The 20,980-nt window shown below is 49.7% G+C and overlaps 1 protein-coding gene and 1 pseudogene across 2 annotated transcripts; one reads left to right on the top strand and one right to left on the bottom strand.

The window, feature by feature from the left end:
• The first annotated feature begins 441 nt into the window (after positions 1-441).
• LOC4338970 (uncharacterized) lies at positions 442-3,068 on the top strand. Of its 2 annotated transcripts, none has more exons than XM_015785226.3 (5): positions 442-969; positions 1,043-1,408; positions 1,509-1,815; positions 1,917-2,024; positions 2,109-3,068. In XM_015785226.3, the coding sequence occupies exons 1-5, from the start codon at positions 769-771 to the stop codon at positions 2,213-2,215; spliced, it is 1,089 nt and encodes a 362-aa protein (XP_015640712.1). In that variant the 5' UTR covers positions 442-768; the 3' UTR covers positions 2,216-3,068. The 2 variants fall into 2 exon arrangements, with proteins under 2 accessions (XP_015640712.1, XP_015640711.1); XM_015785225.3 differs by having other exon boundaries at positions 1,491-1,815.
• A 14,543-nt stretch (positions 3,069-17,611) lies between these two features.
• On the bottom strand, positions 17,612-18,113 carry LOC136356682 (uncharacterized; annotated as a pseudogene).
• Positions 18,114-20,980: the final 2,867 nt, after the last annotated feature.

Here is a 20,980-nt window from a genome sequence, read left to right as displayed (position 1 = left end):
GTGATCTTCTCTAAAATCGGTTGAACCACCATTTAGCAAACGGTGTAGTGGGTGAAATGCGCTTGACATGATCGCCCCACGCACACAAACATCCGGCAAAAATATAGGAGTAGATCCGAGATGAATTCGTACCACAACTACGTACTGACCCCATAATAACTCCCTCGGTCTTGCATTGCACGGCCCAAAAAATACGCGCAAGAGTACTCGAAATCCCCCTCGCTGACGCTGAACAGGGGAGAGGCATTTGGGGGCGCTACGGTTCACCGGCCGTCACTCAACTCCCACTTGCTCACCACTCCAAAAAAAAAAAGAAAAAAACATTTGATTTAAACCGCTTAATTTACGCAAAAAAAAAACACTGAGAGATGATAATCCGGCTTCCCTTTCTCTCTCCTCTCGCTCGCCTCTTTTATAGCCCCCGTCGCGGCGAGGCCGAGCAGCATTTTGACTCGCGGTGCCGCCGTCCAGCGACATTCTCACGCCCCCCATCTCCTTCTCCGCCCGCTTCTTTTCGGCGACAAGAACCTCTCTACTCGCCGCCGCTTGCGTCGCGCTCGGCTTCGCGCCCTTCGTTCTCCGCCTCCTTTGTGTGTGGGGGGGACCGGCCGGATAGCTGGTTGTGGCCGCTGTCCGTACGGTTCGAAGCTGTCACTAGTTCTTCTCGTCGTCCTCGGGCGGGCAGAGGTTCTCGCCCACCAAACCGGCACGCCATAACTCTCGGGGGGGAAGGAGGTCAGGATTGTTGTGGTGGGGAATTGGAGGGAAATGGCGACGGAGTGGTCCGACGGTGGCGAGGAGTTCTTGCTGCCGGATGAGTTCCTCGACGACGACTTCTTCTCCGAGGAGGAGAAGGCCGCCGTGGCCGCGAGGAGCGATAGCAGCGACGAGGAGGATTGCTTGGCCGGCCTCTCCCGCCGCCTCGCCGGGCTTCTTGGTGACGACGGCGAGCGCGACGCGCCTCCCAAGGTGGTTTGATTTTTCTTGGTTCTTTCAAAGGGGGATGATGTGTCGTGGTTTTTGATTGGTTTTTCGTGTGCAGGCGGAGGTGACGGTTGGTTCGCCGCAGTCGACGCTGTGTGGGCTGCCCAAGTCCGGCCAGGAGAGCCCGAACGGCGGGGCGTCTCAGGTGAGCTCGCCGCCGTCGTCGCCGTTGGAGCAGAAGCCGGCGGACCCGTGGGACATGCTCTATGAGGCGGCAGGTCAGGTGGCGCGCATGCGGGTCACCAACAGCATCCCGGTGCCGAACAATCCCTACGGCTTCCCCGCCCACGGTGGCTTTGCCGCTCCGGCGCGCAAGGCCTCGCCGCCGCCTCCCGTTTCTCCACCGGCAACAAAGGTCGCTCCCGCCGCCTACTACCATCCGCTCGCCCAGTTGCTTACACAGCGCCAGATTCAAGCCGCACAGGTACTTGGTTCATGCAGAGATTCTTCAGTTGCACCGTCGTTTTCCGCGGTTTTTTCTCCCCGACATTTTTCTCCTGTTTCAGTTTCATCTCCTCAAGCAGCAGCAGCTGCTGAAGTTGCAGAGGGATCGGCATCTCGCCGCGGCCGCCGCGTGGGGCGCGAGGCAGACGGCAGCGGCGAAGACCGCCGGGTGCGGAGTCGCCGCGTCGCCTGTCGACATGAACCCTGCGGCGTGGCCTCCCTTGCAGAAGCAGCAGCACGCGCCGGCACCCGGAGTCGGGGGTGGCGGCGGCGGCGGCATGCGCGCCGTGTTCCTCACCCCGCCCGGCGCCAAGCGCGAGCGCAACGGCACCGGCGTCTTCCTCCCTCGCCCGGCCGGCGCACCGGCGGAGCCCAAGAGAAAGACAGGTGCAGTGTCCGCCATTTTTGGCCGTTTGCTTTTGCCGGCGTATTCCCCTGTTCTTTTGGCTCAATATTCTTCCCCTTTGGTGTTTTCCGCGACCCTGCAGGCTGCTCGACTGTTCTTGTCCCCGCCCGTGTCGTGCAAGCGCTCAATCTCAACCTCGACGACCTCGGCGCCCAGCCTCGCTACCCCGGCGGTTTCGTTCTCGATCACGGTAACCACCACATGCGGCGAAATCCTCTTTTCTCGACGGAAATGGCAAGCAAAAGCTTATGTCGAGTTGTTTTTTTTTATGCAGACGCTTTGATTAACCGGAGCAACGCCATGCTGGCCAGCCAGAAGCGGCGCGCGTCTCCAGCCGTGCCGTCGCCGGCGCCGGCGCCTGCGCTCTGCCACAGTTCGTGAACTTTTTTGTGTCGGCCGGAGCAGACGAAGGATGATGCACCAAGATTCCGGCGGCCCCCTTCTGGCTTTGCGTCAAGTTTAATCATATTAATTAAAGTTAGTAACAGTACTTCGTCTGTTAGGTGGTAGTATTAGCCAAAGAGGGTAGTAGGAGGCAGTAGTATCATCAGCGTTAGGTTTGTTTGTTTGATTGGTGATATATTGGTTTTTTGGTGTGGACGGAAAGCGGCGGAGATGGAGACGGAGACGACGTGCAGTAGAGGAAATCCATGTCTTCGGTTTGGTGGTTTGGCAGAGTGGTTTGGAAGGAATAATAATAAGTGGTTCTTTTGGAGGGCGAGAGAGAAATGTTAGCGGCTTGTGCAGCTTGCAAGCAAGAAGTGACAAGGTATCATCAAAGTGGTTTATGGATGGGTCATCTTGGGGGAGCCAAAAATAAACCCATTTCTACATCATCCATGGCTTTGCTTGCTTTGGGTGCTTGCCAAGAAGTGAAGTACCAGCGCACACCCAGCTATAAGGTCTCTCTCCCTCCTCCCTCCTTTTTGCAGTCTTTTACTTGCAAAAGAAGCTTGCCGTGGGCTCCGTGAATAAGGGCGTTCCTTTCTTAAGGAAAAAAAAGAAAAGGAAACTATGAATTTAATTGCCATTTTTCTTGTACTAGCTTATAGGTGCCCTAACCTTCTGTTTTGGTTCGGTACAATAAGATTCTTATTTAGGGGTGTAGTAGTTCGGTGCTTAGCCGCAGCAGCAGCAAAGTTGGGCTGGGTGTTGTTAAACAACAGTTGTATTTGTACCATCAAAGCCTTAATATATGAATGATGGTGAGTATTTCTTACTAGTTGACAATAAATACATGATTATAGAGTGGATGGTGTAGTACACTTGCACAATGGAGGATGAACAGTTTGTCCGGCGACTAACCGCCTAGGAATCTGCCTGGCTGTGGGTCAGCATCTGACTAGATCTCCGGTAGTCCCCTGCGTGCTCGCCGAGAAAACGACGCATCCCCAAAGAGAGTCCCAGGCTTGGCTCGGCTAGCTCGATCGCAGGATCCAGCGTGGGTCTAGCTGGAATGGGTGGCTCAGCCGCTGGAGCCATCACCATCCGTCCGTCCGTTCCGTCATAGTAGCTCTCTGCCTCTGCCGATTTTAATGGCCTTGAAGAGTTTTGGCGGGAGAGCCTCTGCTTGCTCCGCTCCGCTCCGCTCCAATGCCCGCCATAAAAGCAATTTTGGATTGGATCATGTCATCATCCCCCGTCTTCCTCTTGGACTGGCCCTGGCATGCGTATTCATGGGCGCATGAGTTCGGCCGGTTTATATTCTGCTCTCTGTGTTTTGCATGCGTCCTCTCCTCTCTTGACCCGGTCAAAGGCCCAAAGCCCTCCTCTCTTTTTGCTCGATGTTTCCGTCCGTCCGTCCGTCTCTCACCATTGCGTTGCGTCGCATGGCGCACCAGGCGTGTTTCCAAGAGAAAGCGCCCTCGGGTTCCACCGACTCGACCCCCGAAAGTAGACCCCCTCTCTTCCTCGCCTCGGGCCGTGTTACGATGATCTTGTCCCTTTTTCCCGCTGGGGTAAACCGCACGGTATCCCATCCCAGTTTTTACCTCCGCCTTGCGGGCTCGGGTGGCGCGCACGACGGCGTGGGTGTGGGTGCGCTGCGCCGAGCCGAGCAGACGGGGATGGGGGAGCGTCGTGATCGGTGGAAAGGTGGTTGCGCGCACCTGATGGGGGTGAGGAGTGAGCTGGTGGATTGATCGATCGATCGATCGGTGTGGGGGGCAACCGGCACCCATGTGGCCGTCACGTTGGGGACGAGACGGCGGGGGGAGGGGCAAAAAGAGCCGAGGTGAGGCGCTGGTGAGGAGGGCCACCACCACCGGCCGGTCTCGGCTTGCTACTAGTACTAGCCAATGAACCAATGGCGATACTGGGTTGGCAACCTAAACTGGACTAGTGTTGTGGGGCCACCACCCTGTAATCCGTTTTAATCAGCTCCGACCAATCAGTTTAGAAATGCTTGCTGCCTGCCTAGCTTAAGATGTACTCCTATTCTCTCGAGCGTATTACTAGCCTGTATGGTGCTAGTACTACTTGCATACTGGTCACTTGCACATATTCTACATCTCAAACCACAAGTTGAGTAATCACAGATTATTAGTATCCCTACGCCTTGTTGCACCTTCACTATGGACATCGGATGCGAACTACACACTCCTTGAACGAGTGGAAGTAAAAACTTTCGGAGACTCACGTAGGGGCCCAAATCCAATTGGCGAGCTTCCAGAGCGAATTGACATGAGAGGAGGATACATGTCGCTGCCGTCCGGTGCAATTTATCCTGCAATTTTCATGTACATGAACCGTGCTTTGTGCGGACGTAATCAAATGTTCCGGCTATAGGGGCACATAAATAAAGGAGTAGTTCTCCGTATCACGAATGTATAGTGCTGCTCCGTTGGTCAGGCTGATGGTGGGCGTTCATTATCTATCTGCTCTAAGCCTAGGTCGTCACATGGATGAATATAGCTGTGGCAACCATCGAATTGTTAAATCGAAGGTGAAGTTTCAGTAATCTGTATAATCGAATTGTTAAAAGGAGTAATCATCTACACAGAGCCTTGCCTCTGCTAGCAAATGGAGGGCAGAGTGCTCAGCCTGCACTCTTTTGGTCTCCGCTGTCTCTTACTAGATTCTATAATTAGGGCCTTAACAAATCATAGGAAGGTAGTACGACTGGGACCCCCGTTTTGCAGCAAGCTTTGCCACTGATTGTGCTCAGTTGAATGAACTCGAATGTATGATTGATTGCCTCAGCACGCACTCGCAACCGGCCTACGTTTTCATTTTCTTTTGCAGAAAAAGAAAATGTATAGGGCCTATTTCGTTTCGAGAGACTTAGAATAAGTCACTGTCTTATTGAATGTTTGGATACTAATTTGAAGTATTAAACATACACTAATTACAAAACCTATTTTCATAACCTTGGACTAATTCGTGAGACAAATCTTTTGAGTCTAATTACGCTATAATTTTGACAATGTAATGCTACAATAAACTTTTGATAATTATGGATTAATTAGGCTTAAAAAATTCGTCTCGTGGATTAGCTCTCATTTATGAAATTAGTTTTTTTATTAGTCTATATTTAATACTCCAAGTTAGCGTCTAAACATCCGATGTGACATAGGCTAAAAAGGTTTAGCCCCATCTAAACACCCCCATAGTATGGCGTTGTTCAGATACATACAGTGACTTGTTCAATGGTTTGTTGGAACGTACAGCTCTCTTCTGCTCTGTGTTGTTCACCCACCAATCCCTCGATAACCAACATCTGCTGAAACTTGAAAGCATGTGTGAAATTCGGTTGCCGTTTGGCAACATTATGTATGAACATACATACGTCTGTATAACAACAAACACCGGAGAGATCACAACCACCCTGCAAAATTTCGCTCCGACGCGCATATATATATATGATAAGTGGAGTATATGGTTGCACACACCGGTAAGAGCAAGTTTAATAGTATAGCCAACTACTAGCTCCAATTCATTTATAGTCAATCTAATAGCTTATTCATATAATAGTTACATACTACACTATTAATACATGGCCCCACCTGTCATACACACATTGCGTCTTGGAGTCCGTGCTACAGCTGGCTATAAATCTGTAGCCCGCTGCTTTTCTCTCTCCTCATTTATCTGCTTTAAATATGTTTGCAGCTGGCTTATAGCATGCTATTGTACCTCCTCTAAGAAGTCGTAACTAATCCTTAATAATTTTGTCGGCAACTAATTCTCCATCTTGGGAGAGGAGGAGGATCTGTTAGGCCAGTCACAATGGGGGTTTCACTGGTGTGTCATGCACATTTAATAGGGGTAAGACTGAATAAAAAATGATTATTTGCATGAAATGGGGATGAGAGAGAAGGAAAGAGTTTCATCCTGGTGAAACTCGTCAGCGTCGTTTCCAAGTCCTCGGTAACAGAGTGAAACCCCCGTTGAGGCCGATTCGTTTCATTCACCGGATCTCTTGCGTCCGCCTCCGCCGTGCGACCTCCGCATTCTCCCGCGCCGCGCCGGATTTTGGGTACAAATGATCCCAGCAACTTGTATCAATTAAATGCTTTGCTTAGTCTTGGAAACGTCAAAGTGAAACCCCTCCACTGTGGGGATTGTTTCATAAAAGATTTCATTTGAGAGAAGATGGTATAATATTTTGGGTAGCCGTGCAATGACACTAGCCATTGTGACTGGCCTTAGACTTTGTTCAGCAACTAGATTAGTAGATGGCAGATGGCTCTGTTCATCGTATGAATGAAAATTTTCAGGTATCACGTTGGTGGCGGATGGCGGCAACCGAGACAAATGCGTATGAACAGGGTGTGGTAGATCGATGGAGTAGACGCCGACAAAGCGAAAAGAGAATGTCCCTGGATCTGGGCGTGATGACAGTTCACCGGCTTGCTGGGGCAGCGGTTAGCTGTTTCTAGCTGTTGGACCAGCAGGTGTGTAGTGGCTGGGTTATTTTTTTTCCCCTCCTCGTCAGGACTAAACCGAGGAAGGATGCAGAGGGGACCGAGATACACAAACACAACCACTGTCAGCAGAGGAACAGCTAGGATCTAGTAAGACAACCAGTTAATTAACTCTGGTGCCTTTCCCTTTGAGGACCCTGCAGGGGTCCACACTATTGTCTTTGGTGACCAAAAAATATCTACAGGAGGGGCATTGCATTATGGGGGTGAACTATGTTTTATATCTCCTCCCCATGGATTTGGTTTCTTTTGGATCGTCAAATTAGATTATTGGACGAGAATGTAAGGGGAATTGCATTGCTCTCCAATACCGATTTTTGTCTAGTTGCAAAGCGCGTAAAAACGATTATAGATGATTATGAATCGGTGGATTCTACTTCATGTGTGGCTGAAAAACATGATAAAATTGGCTCTTCACAACCGCCTACTCATTGGCGTCGAGGAACTGTTGATTCAAGTGAGCAGGTAGCTTGTTGATAGCTTAACCACCTAAGAAAGCATCAGATATGAGATAGAGTAACACATGTAACCAAACGGATTTATGTAGAGTGGTTGGATATATTACCGAACTTGCCGAAATGGGTTACTCTATGTTAAGGACAAGTGTTCATGTTCTCTCTGTATTTTTAACACATAGTAGTACAGATATTGTCAAGAAAGACAGCTGTGCGTACTAGAGGGAGGGTGATTTCTTAAGCTAGGACAGTGGTCACTAGTGCAGTAACAAAGTACTCTAATGATCTAATCTACTCACAGACTGTAGCTATGTGCCTATGTATGGTCTACTGTGCAAAAAGGGTTTGTTTTAAGCTTTCTTCAGGATGGGGTTTGACCGTTTGACACAATTGGCAGGCACTGCTGTCCAGAGCATAGCTGAGGAATGCAACTGAGAGGCCCACCTGTCGGCCAGTGTGATCTCGAGCACGCGGCAATCCATTTTCCGAACATGGGTTTCTTAACTTCTCATTTCGATCTGCTGTCGCAGAACATGGCGAGCCACCCCCGACATTAATAAGGCAACTCTACGTGCCAGCGCGCGCTAAGCTGCCGTCGACGGACGCTGCAAGCAACACAAGTCGGCTCGACCAGCAGCTAGCGCTAATCAACGCGACGCATGGACCATGGCACGGTGCACGGATGGGCTCCATCCAGCAATCTGCTTATTTAAAGATGGCTTCCATTTCGGTGCTGGATTGATCATCAGAGCAGGTACAATAGTAGGCTATAAGTCAGCTACAAACATATTTTAAGAAGATAAATAAGGAGAGAGAATAGCAGCGGGCTACAGATTTATAGCCAGCTGTAGCACGGACTCCAAGACGCAATGTATATATGATAGGTGAGACCAGATATTAATAGTGCAGTATATAACTATTATATGAATGAGCTATTAGATTGACTATAGATGAATTGGAGCTAGTAGTTGGCTATACTATTAAACTTGCTCTCATTAATGCAGAAAGCAAGAAAACACACCATATATTGCCAAGACGCAACTGATAAATGGCCTCCTCTCGCGGCCATGCCGGCCGGCGGGGCCAACGGTGGCGCAAGAGTACAAGCCACGGATTGGCCCCGGTCGGCGGTCGCTGTCGTGCACCCGCCGACGGCATGTCGCCGGCTTTAAGAAATCGCGCGCGCGCACGGACGGGACGGGACGGGTGGCAGAGGACACGCGCCCCGCATGTCGCGCGCACGAGCACGAGGAATCGGCGCGCGGGGGCAGATGGATGGATGCGGCCCGGGTCGCGTCTGCTTCACGCCTCGGCTATCCTCGATTCCCTGCGAAGTTGTGATCGATCGAGTATGGCGTGCTGCATGGATTGGCTTGTCCCGTTGTTAATTTGCTGGAAGCGTCGTGCGTACATTACGATCGATAGAAGGCGACGTCGCTTTTCGCCGCGGTGTTGCTATAATTATATCGACACATTTTGTGAGTAATCACAGTAGATTTCTTGTTCAATTGATCTCCCTTGAGATTCGTGTACGATTGCAATACCATGTTGTCACGCCCCGAACTAGTCCCGAACGGAACTAGCTCGTGACGCTCCAAATTAACCTGTTAATCGATACCAGTCCCAGAAAACATTGTTGGTATCACAGGAAAACAGAATATCACAACAACAGAGGTCTCTTTATTACAGAGTAGGAGTACAGTCATGTTGGGTTGCGGACAGATCCCGAGCTCATAACTGCATTACAAAAGGGAAAACGGAAGCCAAGACTTGGACCAATCATCACAGGCGCGACTTGGGAACTAGACCGAAACCCTAAAACTCATCGTAGCCGACTTGCTCCTGGAAGAACTCCTCGTCAGCGGGATCCACTTCATCTTCTTCAGCAACCGGGGGGATTATTTTTATAGAGTAAGGGTGAGTACAGGAGTACTCAGCAAGCCGTGGGAATTAAGTGTTTAATGCAGGCTTCAAAGGAAAGGCTGTTGTTTTTGCAATTGATTTTATTTAAACTCCTTTTTAAAACAACTAAGTGAGTACTTCTCAAACGACACGGATGTGACAGTGTGTCTCGTCTGGTCGGAGTATGTGCAATGTATCAATCTTTGAATTGATTCAAGGTTGGCACCCGGCCAACAGCTTTCAAATGGCCACCCGGGCCTGGCTGACCCCATCAGCCGCAGATTTTCCAAACATCGAACCCATTTCACAGCAACAATTTCACAAAGCAGTAGTCATACAAAACTACGCTAGGAATCACCTCACATCCGCCCATGACCATGGGCACGGCTGTTCGAACAGTTTAATAACCTCTGCAGAGGGGGTACACTTTACCCACACGACATTACTAACCCGGATCACCCAGCCCATGCATAACGGCCACGTCTAGAGACCTTGAGGCTTTCATGACAAGGCATTTTGAAAGCCGACACAGGTTCACCATATGCCAACGAGAGGGGTCCCAGACCAACACCAGGTTAGGTCCCACACCATACTGTGCCAGGAAATCCGGGGGTTCTCCCCGGCACCACCCCGTTGAATCCACATGTCTTTTGGCATCATGGTTCCCCCGATTAGCTAATTACTCAACCAGGGGTGTCCCATTACACCCATGTGGTCGCACTTGTCTTATGTTCGGATGAAATTCCAAGGAAACGATCCTTAAGTGCAAGAGTGGGAAACCGTACTCCCGGTACGTTCCCCGGTCCGCGATTTTGGAAATTCATTTAGTTCGCAAGCACCGACCCAGGTGTCGGGTTTTCCAAGTCTTTTGTAAAACCCCAAGTTTTACCCATCGTTGGATATTTTAAATTTGAGGGGAGGTGTTCCGATGCGCGTGCCCGAAGGCCCGTGCATCGAAGCACAACAGTCGACAAAGGAGGTTTAAGTGTTCAATAATTCAAGGAGGGTAATTGCAGCAATTAGGGTTGAGGCCGGCAGGCTATCTCGCAAGCCGTGGCCGAAATACTTGTGTTAAACATATTCATGCAATATTTGCGGAAAAGAAATAATTAGATTTAAATTATAGGTGCAAGATGATCAAAGGTGACTTGCCTTGCTTGAGATCTTGAGCTTGATCCTCGAAATCCTCGCACTGCGGGTCTTCGGGCTCCGAAACTACACACGAAACGGGACAACTCAACAAACGGCGAAAATAAAGCTCTATTATTGACCTCTATGCGTGCCATTGGATAGATCTCGAGAATTGAGGATTTTTGGAAGTTGAACGGAGTCAATCGGATGTACGGTTAAGAAGATATTGAATTTCTAAGATTATTGGATTTTTGATCTAAAGGAAAAATGATTTATTTAAATCCTTTTGAAAAGAAAAGAAAGAGGGAGGACGAGTAGACTTCCCTCGGGCGGCTAGGGCGCGGCCCGAGAGAAGAGGCGCGGCTCGGCCGAGCTAATGGGCCGGCCGGCCCGAGAGGACTCGGCCCAGTAGGGTGCGCGGGAGGTGAGAGAGGGAACCGGTGGACCGGGCTCACCTCGCGTGGTCCCGAGTGGGACCCGCTTGTTGGTGACACGGTTCATCGCGCGGAGGGAGCACGCGGCGCGCGCTAGGGTTTGGGGGAGGGACGCGGTGCACGCGCGCGGCTCGCGGTGGGTGCGGATGCGGCGGGCCCACGCGCAGCCTTACGGATCACGGTGGACCGCGCGCGAGGGCGGGGCGGAGGGGAGCGGCGGACCAGGGTTAGCTTGACCTGGTCGCGGCCGAGGTGGCGCCGACGTGGCGCCTACATGGCTGCCACGCTAGCCGGCAGGAGGTTGAAGAAGGCGTCGGCCGGAACGGACGACGGACGGCGGCTGCGAACGGCGGGGAGAACCACGGTGATACAGGCGAAAGCGAGCACACCGGGAGGTAGCACGGGACGAGGGGAGACGAGCCAATGGCTCGGATTCGCCGAGGGATGCTCGACGGCAGCGGATTGCTGCGGCGGCATCCGGTGGCGAGAAAAGGGGAAAGGGTGACGGGAGTTCGATTTCTCCGGACCAGCGGATCTACGCGGCCACCGGAGTCCGTTCCTTGCGCTGGATTAGGAGAAAAGGCACCGAGGGAGGCCGGCGATGAGAGGCGCTACCGAGCTCGGGCGGCGACGGCGGCGAGCACATAGCGGGCGGCGGCAAGGCTTAGGGCGACGCCAGCTAGCTACGGGGGGTCTAGTCGTGCTACTACTCGAGTCTAAGGGGAGGAGAGGGAACGAGGAGGGAGAACGGGGAGTGCACTACCGCGACGGGGTGAAGGGGCGTAGTGACGATGGCCGACGGCGCGAAACGTGATCGTTTCGGCCTCGGGATGAGGAAGAGGAAGAAGACGAGCGCCCGGAGTCCACGTCACGCGTCCACGAACGCGCCGGCTCCTCCGGCACGCTCAACAACGGATGGCGACGACGAAACAGGGCAAGAGAGCGGCAATGGCGAGGGTGAAAACGGGGGAGATTGGTTTGGGGAGGGGCTCGGGTTTATAGGCGGCAATGTCGGTTCGGAAACCGATCTTGGGCGACACTAGGGTGCGAGGGAGCTTCGAGGGGAAGGGATAGGCTTCACGGGCGCGGTCAAACGCGGGCAACGGCTTGGGCGGCTGCTCCTCTGTGTCCATGGCGCGGGAACCGAACGGAGGAAGCAGGGGCCGGGCCGAGAGGGGAAAGGGAGAAACGGAGGGGAGAAAGGAGGGGCGCGCCATGCCAATTTGGGAAGGGAGAGGGATGGGAGCGGGAGCTCCGTCTTCGGGTTTTGGACGGATGCGAGCGGCGCGGCTCGGGCACGCGTGCTGGCTCGCGGGGCAGGGCGCGGCGCAGGCGCAGCGTGGCAGGGCGCAGGGCCGGACGGCGCAGGCACGGGCAGCAGGCGGCTGACGACGGCGGCGAACGCGCGGGCACGCGCGCGCGAAGCAACGGTGCGCGGGTTCGAAATTCACGGGCGGGGGGTCGCCGGGGAGAGAGACGGGGAGAGGGAGAGCGAGAGAACGAGAGAGAGGAGATGGTGCTCGGCTCGACTCGGCGTCGGCTCACGCGCACACGCGTGCTGCGCACGGGCAGAGCGAGGGGAAAGCTGAGGGAGAGAGACAGAGAGAGAGATGGGCCGAGAGGGAAATCGGCCCACTGAACCTGAGGGAGGCAAACTAGACTTTTTCAGAGGGATGGAATTTAGGAGAGATTTGGACTTGAAATTTGAATTCGACGATGGATCGGGGATTCGAGATCAGAGATTGGCACGCACATAGACAACAAGCAAAGAAACGACTTTCGCAAATATGGTTTTTAGAATTTAATTTTCCCGCTAGGCGCCACGACGGAACGGGCGCTACACATGTGCATGGAACGTCTTTACGTGTTTCGTGTTGCATCGTGAAGCCAATCAATTCAAATTTCTCATCTCGTCAGCATGTGTTTTCATGAAAAAAACTACTACATATATAATTTTAGGACTTACATATGTAATTTTAGAACTTACATTGTAAATATACTAAAATTACATATGTAATTTAGAGACTTACATATGTAATTTTAGAATTTACATTGTAAATACACTAAAATTACATATGTAATTTAGGGACTTACAATGTAAATACATGCTGACTATTTGTTGGTGAAAAATATGGCGCTATAAATATAGTTACCCCCTTTCGCCGAAAAGTTTTCGGGAAGGGTGCATTTTCGGATCTGATGTTGAAGAGCCGGCGCATTGCACGTATAAGAGTTTTTCCGAGGCGACTACGAATCGGACGCCCGATTAATCGGGCTCTATTCCACCAAGTAGATCGGAATTATTTCACTAAGTAGATCGAAAATGTTCAATCGTTTAAAAAAATGAAATACAACCAAATCACCTCATGGAACATTTTGCTACAATGTATGAAACAAATGGTTTTCAAAAAATCGGGTATTGTTTTACCATATATAAAAAATGTTTAAGCAAATAGCGAGATGTTTTAATTCACTGCAACATTTGATCTATACGTAGTGTAACATCATGAGTACAACAAAAATTGAAACGGATTCTCTTAATAGAGCGTTTCCATAATATGTGAGTAATTTGTTGCAAAAAATACACCGTTTAGTAGTTTGAAAAACGTGCGCGCGGAAAAGGAAGGAGATGGGTTGGAAATATTAGGGGAATAACACACGGATCCGGAGCGCTCCTGCATATTGGATGCGTGGGACCGGCCTCTCTCCCACATGGCGGATGCGCGGACTACCGCTGCCATACGCACGCCCTTTCCCAACTCGTGAATACATGTCCGCACGGAAAACGGAGCAGTACATTAGCACGTGATTAATTAATTATTAGTTAATTTTTTTAAAAAATAGATTAATATGATTTTTCTGAGCAACTTTAGTATAGATACTTTTTGCAAAAATTACACCGTTTAGCAGTTTGAAAAGCGTGCGCGCGGAAAATGAAGGAGATGAGTTGGAAAAAATTGGGGGATTAACACGGAATAACACACGGAGCCGGAGACTGGCTCGATACCACGCGCTGGAACCGCGGGACCGCGCCGGTGCCGCGCCGCCGTTATGCAGTACCGCCACGCTCCCCCGACGCCATCGCTCCCGCGCTTCGGCGCCATGGTACCGACTTGATCCCGCAGTGTAGCCATGCGAGACCGGCTCAGTCGCGCATCCCGGTTCCGCTTGACCGGCTCGAGTCTGCGGTTCGCCCTCGCTCCCGCGCAACCATTCCGCACGGATTAGATATATTTTTATAAAATAATCTTATACAGGTATATAAATGCAAAATATGATAAATAAAAGTACATTTTCAAATTCTTTTCGTCTATCGTCTCTACGTGGGCACCATGCGAGCGAAAACCCAGAACGGTAAAACACCAAACGGCAGTAGTCGGTGTCATGGCTCATGGTGTGCGGGCCCACAGCACGTCTTCACTACAATAACAGGCTATAAGCCAGTTATAAACATATTTTAAAGAGATAAAAAAAGAGAGAAAATAGTAGCGGACTACATATCTATAGCCAGCTGTAGCACGAACTCCAAGACGTAATATGTGTATGATATGTGGGACCATGTATTAATAGTGTAGTAATCAACTATTGTATGAATTGACTATTACATTGGCTATAGATGATTTGAAGCTAGTAGTGGGTTGTACTGTTACTGTCAGGTCATGCATTCCCCGTCGGGCACGGCACGGCATACTGCTCCCGAACCCCTACTGCTCCGGTCCGGGAGTACACGGGACTACGAGAGTTCGTGGCAAAGCTCCGTAACGCACTACGACGCTGCCTGTCTGGCTGGCGTCTGGGCTCTGGCCCTCTGCTACGCATGGCCGCGACTTGGACGGCTGTCGTGTTGCTCTGATGAGTGAATGTACGGTAAGCTGGGCCTGTAAAGTGATTCTAGAACAGAATAAGTCCACCTTGACTCCCTCCAATATAGTTGCAATCTCATCCGTATTCTTGATCTGCAATACCGGATATCTTCATCCTTAGCCTATTAAAACCGAACTAATTTGACTTCCTCAGAGTCTGCTTGGAAGCTCTGTTTTTTGCCTAATACAGATGTAAAATACCAACCCAAATCATTTTCGAGGGTAAATGTAGAAATGGTGAATGGATGGTCCGTAGGCCAAATATACCTCCGTTTTGGGCCCATTCCGCTGGTAAAACTAGTGTGGACTCAGGAGGCCACATTTTTTTAGACAGATGTTGGGGTCACTGTCGCTCGCAGCCCCCTGCCCTTCCTCCTTACCTCGAGGATGTCGACGCGACAATGCCTCCTTCCCAAGCCTTCCCAAGCCCTTTGTCACACCCTTCCTTCTCCCCCTCCACGATGCCAGCATTAGCGGCTCTTCCACACGCCGTGTCTCCCCCCTCCCAGATACTAGTGCCATCATCAGTGACTCTTCCTCATGCTGTGTCTCCGTTCCGTCGTCACCGATGCCGCCATTATTCATAGTAAAAAAAAATGAACTGGTGGGTGACCCGATTGACTGGTGGCCTAGGCGGTTGAACCGCGGTTCACATATATACATGTATGATATTATTCCCTTCTATTCACAAGTCCTGCGATAGCCTGATTAGGGCATGGCACTCTGAACTCGCTAATCATGCACTCATGCATCGATTACTAAATACACACATTTCTTTCCATTTTTGCTAAAAAGAACACCAGCCACAACCAGACATTGATCAAACACCAGCCGATCCAACTAGTCCGGGATCGCTTGCTAACATATCACATTGACTTGGTCCATCTGTACTGACGCAATAGTCTAGATACAAACTATAAGTGTGGACCACATGTAAGTGACAAGAAAAAAAAATTAAAAAACCACAGAACCCACTTATCAACGCTCTTCCCCCTCTCTCCTTTTCCCTAGTCAATCTAGTTTCTCCTTCATGCTCGGCGCAACTACACAACTCAGGTTTGGCCCCGATGGTCTTGTTATGGCATCGCCACCGCCGGAGGAGGGAGAGGGATCCGTTGCGGCGGTGGAAACGCGCTAGTCAGGCGTCGGTCCGTAGGGAGCGCTGCCTGTGGTATGAGGAAGAATTGGGCGGGCAGCCTCACCCTGACATCACCGCCAGCGGAGGAGAGGGAGGGATCTGCTGCAGCAGCGGTGGAGGATGTGGTCAGCGAGGAGCATTGCCCTGTGGTAGGAGGAAGAAGGGACGGCCTGTGCGGTGTCCACCGTTGGACAACACCACAGGACGTGGTGGCGAGGCTGGTGAGCACCGTGGCAGCCATTTGCTGCTCCCTCGTCTCCAATCGATTGGGCGAGAACCTTCCAAAAGCTTTGGGAAGCCCACCTGATCGAGCCATGGAGAAGCAGAAGCCAACCCTCGACGGCCCCTCCTTTCTCTAAGCTGCTCCAAGGTCGAGCTCTGCTTGCCCCACGCGCCGCCAGGAAGGAGCCGTCAACCTCACGGCTTGAGCTCTTGCTGGGGTGAGATCGAGGGAGAAGTCGATGCTCGCTACTGCTAGCTCCCTACTCCACCCACCATCGTGATGGTGGGACCTGCTCCGCGCGAGCTGCTGCTCCTTGCTGCTCGGGATGTTTCTGGTGCTACCACTCCTTGCCCGTGGTGGCTACTTCTGCTTCTCCTTGACATGCCAGATCAAGGGCGCCATCTGGAGCTCGAGAACTTCACCCAGAGAGTAACGCGAGGAGCGGACCGGGGAGATAACGGCGATGATCGGCGAGGGTGGAAAGAAAGAAAGAATGGAGGAGGGGGGCTCGTATGCTGACTCTGTTGATTGGACTAGTCAACAAGCCACGTTAGCGTAAACCGCTGAGGGAGTTAAATTACACCAGTTCTAGTTCTAATAGTTAGGGTGTTATAATATCTGGTATTGTGGAAATACAAACAAGATTAAACCTATATGGAGGGAGGGGCTTATTCTTTTTAGAACTGCTACCCAAGCACAAGGCCTACGGAAGATGAGGTTTTATGGATAAGAGAATTTTGTTCGGACCAATTACTGTCTCACGGACATAACTGGCCTGGTAATTTGTCTTAAAAAACTAAGGTTACGTTGTTTCCGAAACACAGGACTGGTTTGGTTTAAGGCCTAAATTAGGCTTACTAATATTTGGTATTTTCAATAGTGTTTAGTGTGTATTTGGTTTGAAGCCAAATTTTGGCATGCCTAAGAAAATAGGTCATTTCAATAGTGAATTTAGGCTATTTTGGCTTCAATCCAAACACAACTTTACCTTATCAAAATTAAACATACCAAAACTTGCTAAAATTTGACATTGACAAAAATTGGTAAGGCCTATTTATGCCACAAACCAAACCAACCCACAGTCTTTTTTGTGCATTTTATAATGCATTAACCTGATTCTAAACTAACGTCAGTTTTCTTGTTCGTAAGATACAGATGCTTACACAAATACGGGTTTTGATTTTTGAACACATTCACACGTACTCTATCCGTTCTAAAATAAATAAAACTAGAACGAGATGTGATACATAGTGATACGAAAGAACAAGCTTAAATTTTTCTTTAACAACCCGCACGAGACGGTGCGATATTCTATTGATAGAGCAGGAAAAAGATTACAAGATTACAACCCTGGAGGGTCGTAACCAGGAAAAAGAAAAAAAATATACCACCACCCACGCACCGGCAGCGCCAACACACACGACAGGAGAAGGTTAGCACTAGACCGGCCGCTGCTAAGCGTGACCGGCCGCCGCTAGACCAACAAATGAACACATACGAGATCGCCCTACAGCAAGGGGGTGCCAAAACGGCGTCTTCAAGAAAAGAAGCGACGGAAAACCGCTGCCACCGTCCGTCAGGGCTCAAAGGAGCCAAGACTGGGCTTTCACCCGGCAACCACCCTTGAGGGGTGAGACAGCACGACAACACCTTCAGGAGGGGGAATTAACCATCGTTGTCGGTCCGGCAAAGGCCGGGCTGGGTTTTCACCCGCCGCTCCCCACCTGCGAATCCACGGCTGACGCACCAATGCTCCACCACCACTCAAACTCTGCCGACATGTGGGGCCCCTGCACCGATGCCCCCCCCCCCCGCTGGCCAACCTTCGTACGCCGAAGACCGTGCCACACCCACCAGTAGCTCCACCACGCACCGAGGTCGCCTCTTCCACCGCCGGCCGCGCTTCTCGCGCCAAGCCAGCCTCCTCCACCGGACGCGCCTCTCGCGCCAATCCGGCCTCCCTCCATCGGCCGCGCCTCTCACGCCAAGCCGACCTCCATCTCCGCTACTCGCGCCTCTCGCGTCGAGTCGGCCTCCACTGCCATCGGTTGCGCCACTCTGCGTCAAGCTGGTCTCCGACCCCTCCTCCAAACGATGCTGCGCCGGTCCGATGTAGCCGTCTGCGACGCCCTCGGCAAGCCGTCCGAGGCCGCCATGCCTCCTCCCACCACCGTCATGGTCACCACCACCTCACTGTCGCCGCCGTCACCTCACACCCGACTCCTTCCCTGCCTCCACTGCCGCATCTGCCGATGTCGCCGCCGCCTCCTCAGTCATGGCCGCCGCAAGCCGGCCGCCGTTGCCGCTGCTGCTGTCATCAGCCACCGACGCCAGCAGCCGCCGATGCAAAACCGCCGCCACCTCCAACGCAGCCGAGGATATGTTGTTTGTTTATTTGGAGATGAAGTGAGCATATTTCAAGGCCAAACGTGAGGGTTAAACGTGAGCCATGGAGATTGGAGAGGACGGTATACCAGCGGCACCAACTCCTTTTTCTAAAGCAGTAATAAGGTTGTAACTTACGAAAGTATAAAAACAACAGAAATGTGGCGAGCGTACCGTCGTACCGGCCAGAAAAATTGAAAACTAAGACACCAGCAGCAAAATCTGGATCCGGTGAAATCGTCCCGTCAGCGTATACTTGTTCCACTTACAGTTACAGACAGGGCATGATAGGATTTGTGCTAGCAAAAACTCGGTTGTCCATTGGGCGTTAACCACCTTATCATGCGAGAGAACATGCCATTTGTTGGAACGTTGGCTTTTGCTATCTGTTACTCTTAGCTGACCGGGCAATGTTGGATGCTGATAAGGACTGTCAGAATTAGGCAGACAATTTCGTGAGCTGACCTTTTGTTTCTTTGTATTTTCCCATTTTTCCCCTCTATCCAATAACACTACTTTGTCATCGTGACATCAAGAACTATTTTGTTATACCTTTTCTCATGCTTCAATTTGTTACACATGTTATCAGCATATTACTAACCAATACACTAAAAAAACACATAAAAAAAACATGATACTTATTCTGTTTGAAGCAGTGTAGATGTTGGTTGGGCATTTTGCACTGTGTTTTCTCCTAGCATGTGTTCGATTTGGAGACGAAGGGAAACAGGTTAGAGTACTCATATATGTTTTTAATTGGATGTAACCATTTATCCTTTTCGTATGAGATAGTCTTGTTTTTAAGAGATGACCCATATGTCAGTAAGAGAAAACTAATTTGAATCGATCCATGAGTTTGTAAGAGACAAGACCAACCTAGATTAAAGGAGTATTCTCTTTTAGGTCTTGTTTGGTCAATTGGCAGTAAAAGGGAATGGAGTAGATTGAGGGTGAATAATCTTAGACTATAATAGGTTTAGAATAAATCTCTTTCAGATCCTCTTGTAGAAAGGATTAACCAAACGTAACCTCAGATATAAACTCATTCAACCGGTCGCTGAACCAAACACCCTCAAAGGTGAGCACGCCTCGTCTCACCCTGCCTCATCCATGACCCAAACGCATATGCTTATAGTCGGGAAACTATTTTGATTACTCGAGGGGAGGGGATATCCCCTCGTTATTTACATGTCACTCAAATGGTTATGAAAAAATAAAATAAAAAAAATTGAGAAGATGTATTAAAATGTGATATATCACTCCACAAACATGCAAGTTCAAATTCAACTTCTACGTTCTTGCAACGAAAAAACAAATTAAACTATAGCTAGTTAACATATATTCAGAGTCAAATTTGATTTTTTTCGTTACGAGATGTGGAAGTTGAATTTAAACTTGCATGTTTGTGGAGTGATATATCACATGTTAATACATTTTTGATACTTATTTTTTTTAAAAAATTTATAACTATTTAAGTGACATGTAGATAACGATGGGACATCCCCTTATAGATTGAAATCAACTCCGGCTTATAGTCCTGTGTCTTGTGATCTCACCCTTTACCAATGCTGAAACAAATACTGGGATTCTTGCACAAACAAGCTCAAGAAAATTCATAATGCAAATACACTGGACACGGTATCCTCTGATAGGTCAAAGCTAAAAACCTGTTGACTTCGATAGAAAAAAAAAAACATACTGGGATTCTTGCACAAACAAGCTCAAGAAAATTCATTATTGCAGTTTTGTCCTTGTAGTAGCAATTGGCATTGGCAACATAGGAGATTGGGAGGGCCAGGCCACCAGGTTTTGTTGGCATGGCACCAGTCAAAGCTGACCTTTTGCCGTGGCATCAATATTTTCCTATTTCAACATCACATGGGTAACTCTGGCATTTAGAATTTTGACCAACCTACCTCTATCCTAACTGTCACAGCTAAATTCCCACTGGACGCTAACATGTCACAGAACAACCTAACATGTCACTTGTTCTTGCGAGAGATCCAAGATTCCTAGTGCTCTTTATACCCCAAGCCACGAAGTAATTAATCAATACACACCTCTCCATTTGCTGTATAATCCTTCATTAAACCGTCGAATACAAGCATCTCATCGTGGCGTGCAAATTGCCCATCACACCCGGCATAAGCCGTTGCAACCATCGAACATGTACTCTCACGCCACATAGCCCATAGCCTTGCATCTGCGTGTTGCGCAACTAGCAGATCATGCGCTCAAGTGAACCATTGCTTAAAGTCAACAAATGCACGTTTCATTTATATGTACTGCAAGCAACACATCACTTCCGTCCAGACTAAATAAGCCCTGTGCCTCCATAGCAAAAAAAAAAAAAACGACCAGTACCAAATCACCAATAATTTCAACTTTTCAAGACTTATTGGTAATCATTTTTCAATGTATAGTAATTCATCTATACGCAAGTTTAGGGCATACTTCCTCCATCCCAATATAATCATCGTCTAAAAAAAAGGTAGGGACTAAGGACAACAAGACCTTCATCATTCGAAAATTAATCATCATCAATCAAGGTGCTACGTCGCTTTTATGCCTTGTGAATTGCATTACATTTTAAATATTACATGAAGTTGCACCAACAAAAACTAATATTGGTTAATTCCATGCAACACATTTACTCGTTGCACAAATAATAAACGAAGAGACACTTGTTA

Source organism: Oryza sativa, chromosome 5 (assembly GCF_034140825.1).
Source record: "Oryza sativa Japonica Group chromosome 5, ASM3414082v1".
Taxonomy (NCBI): domain Eukaryota; kingdom Viridiplantae; phylum Streptophyta; class Magnoliopsida; order Poales; family Poaceae; genus Oryza; species Oryza sativa.
This window is presented reverse-complemented; position numbering and strand designations above follow the sequence as displayed.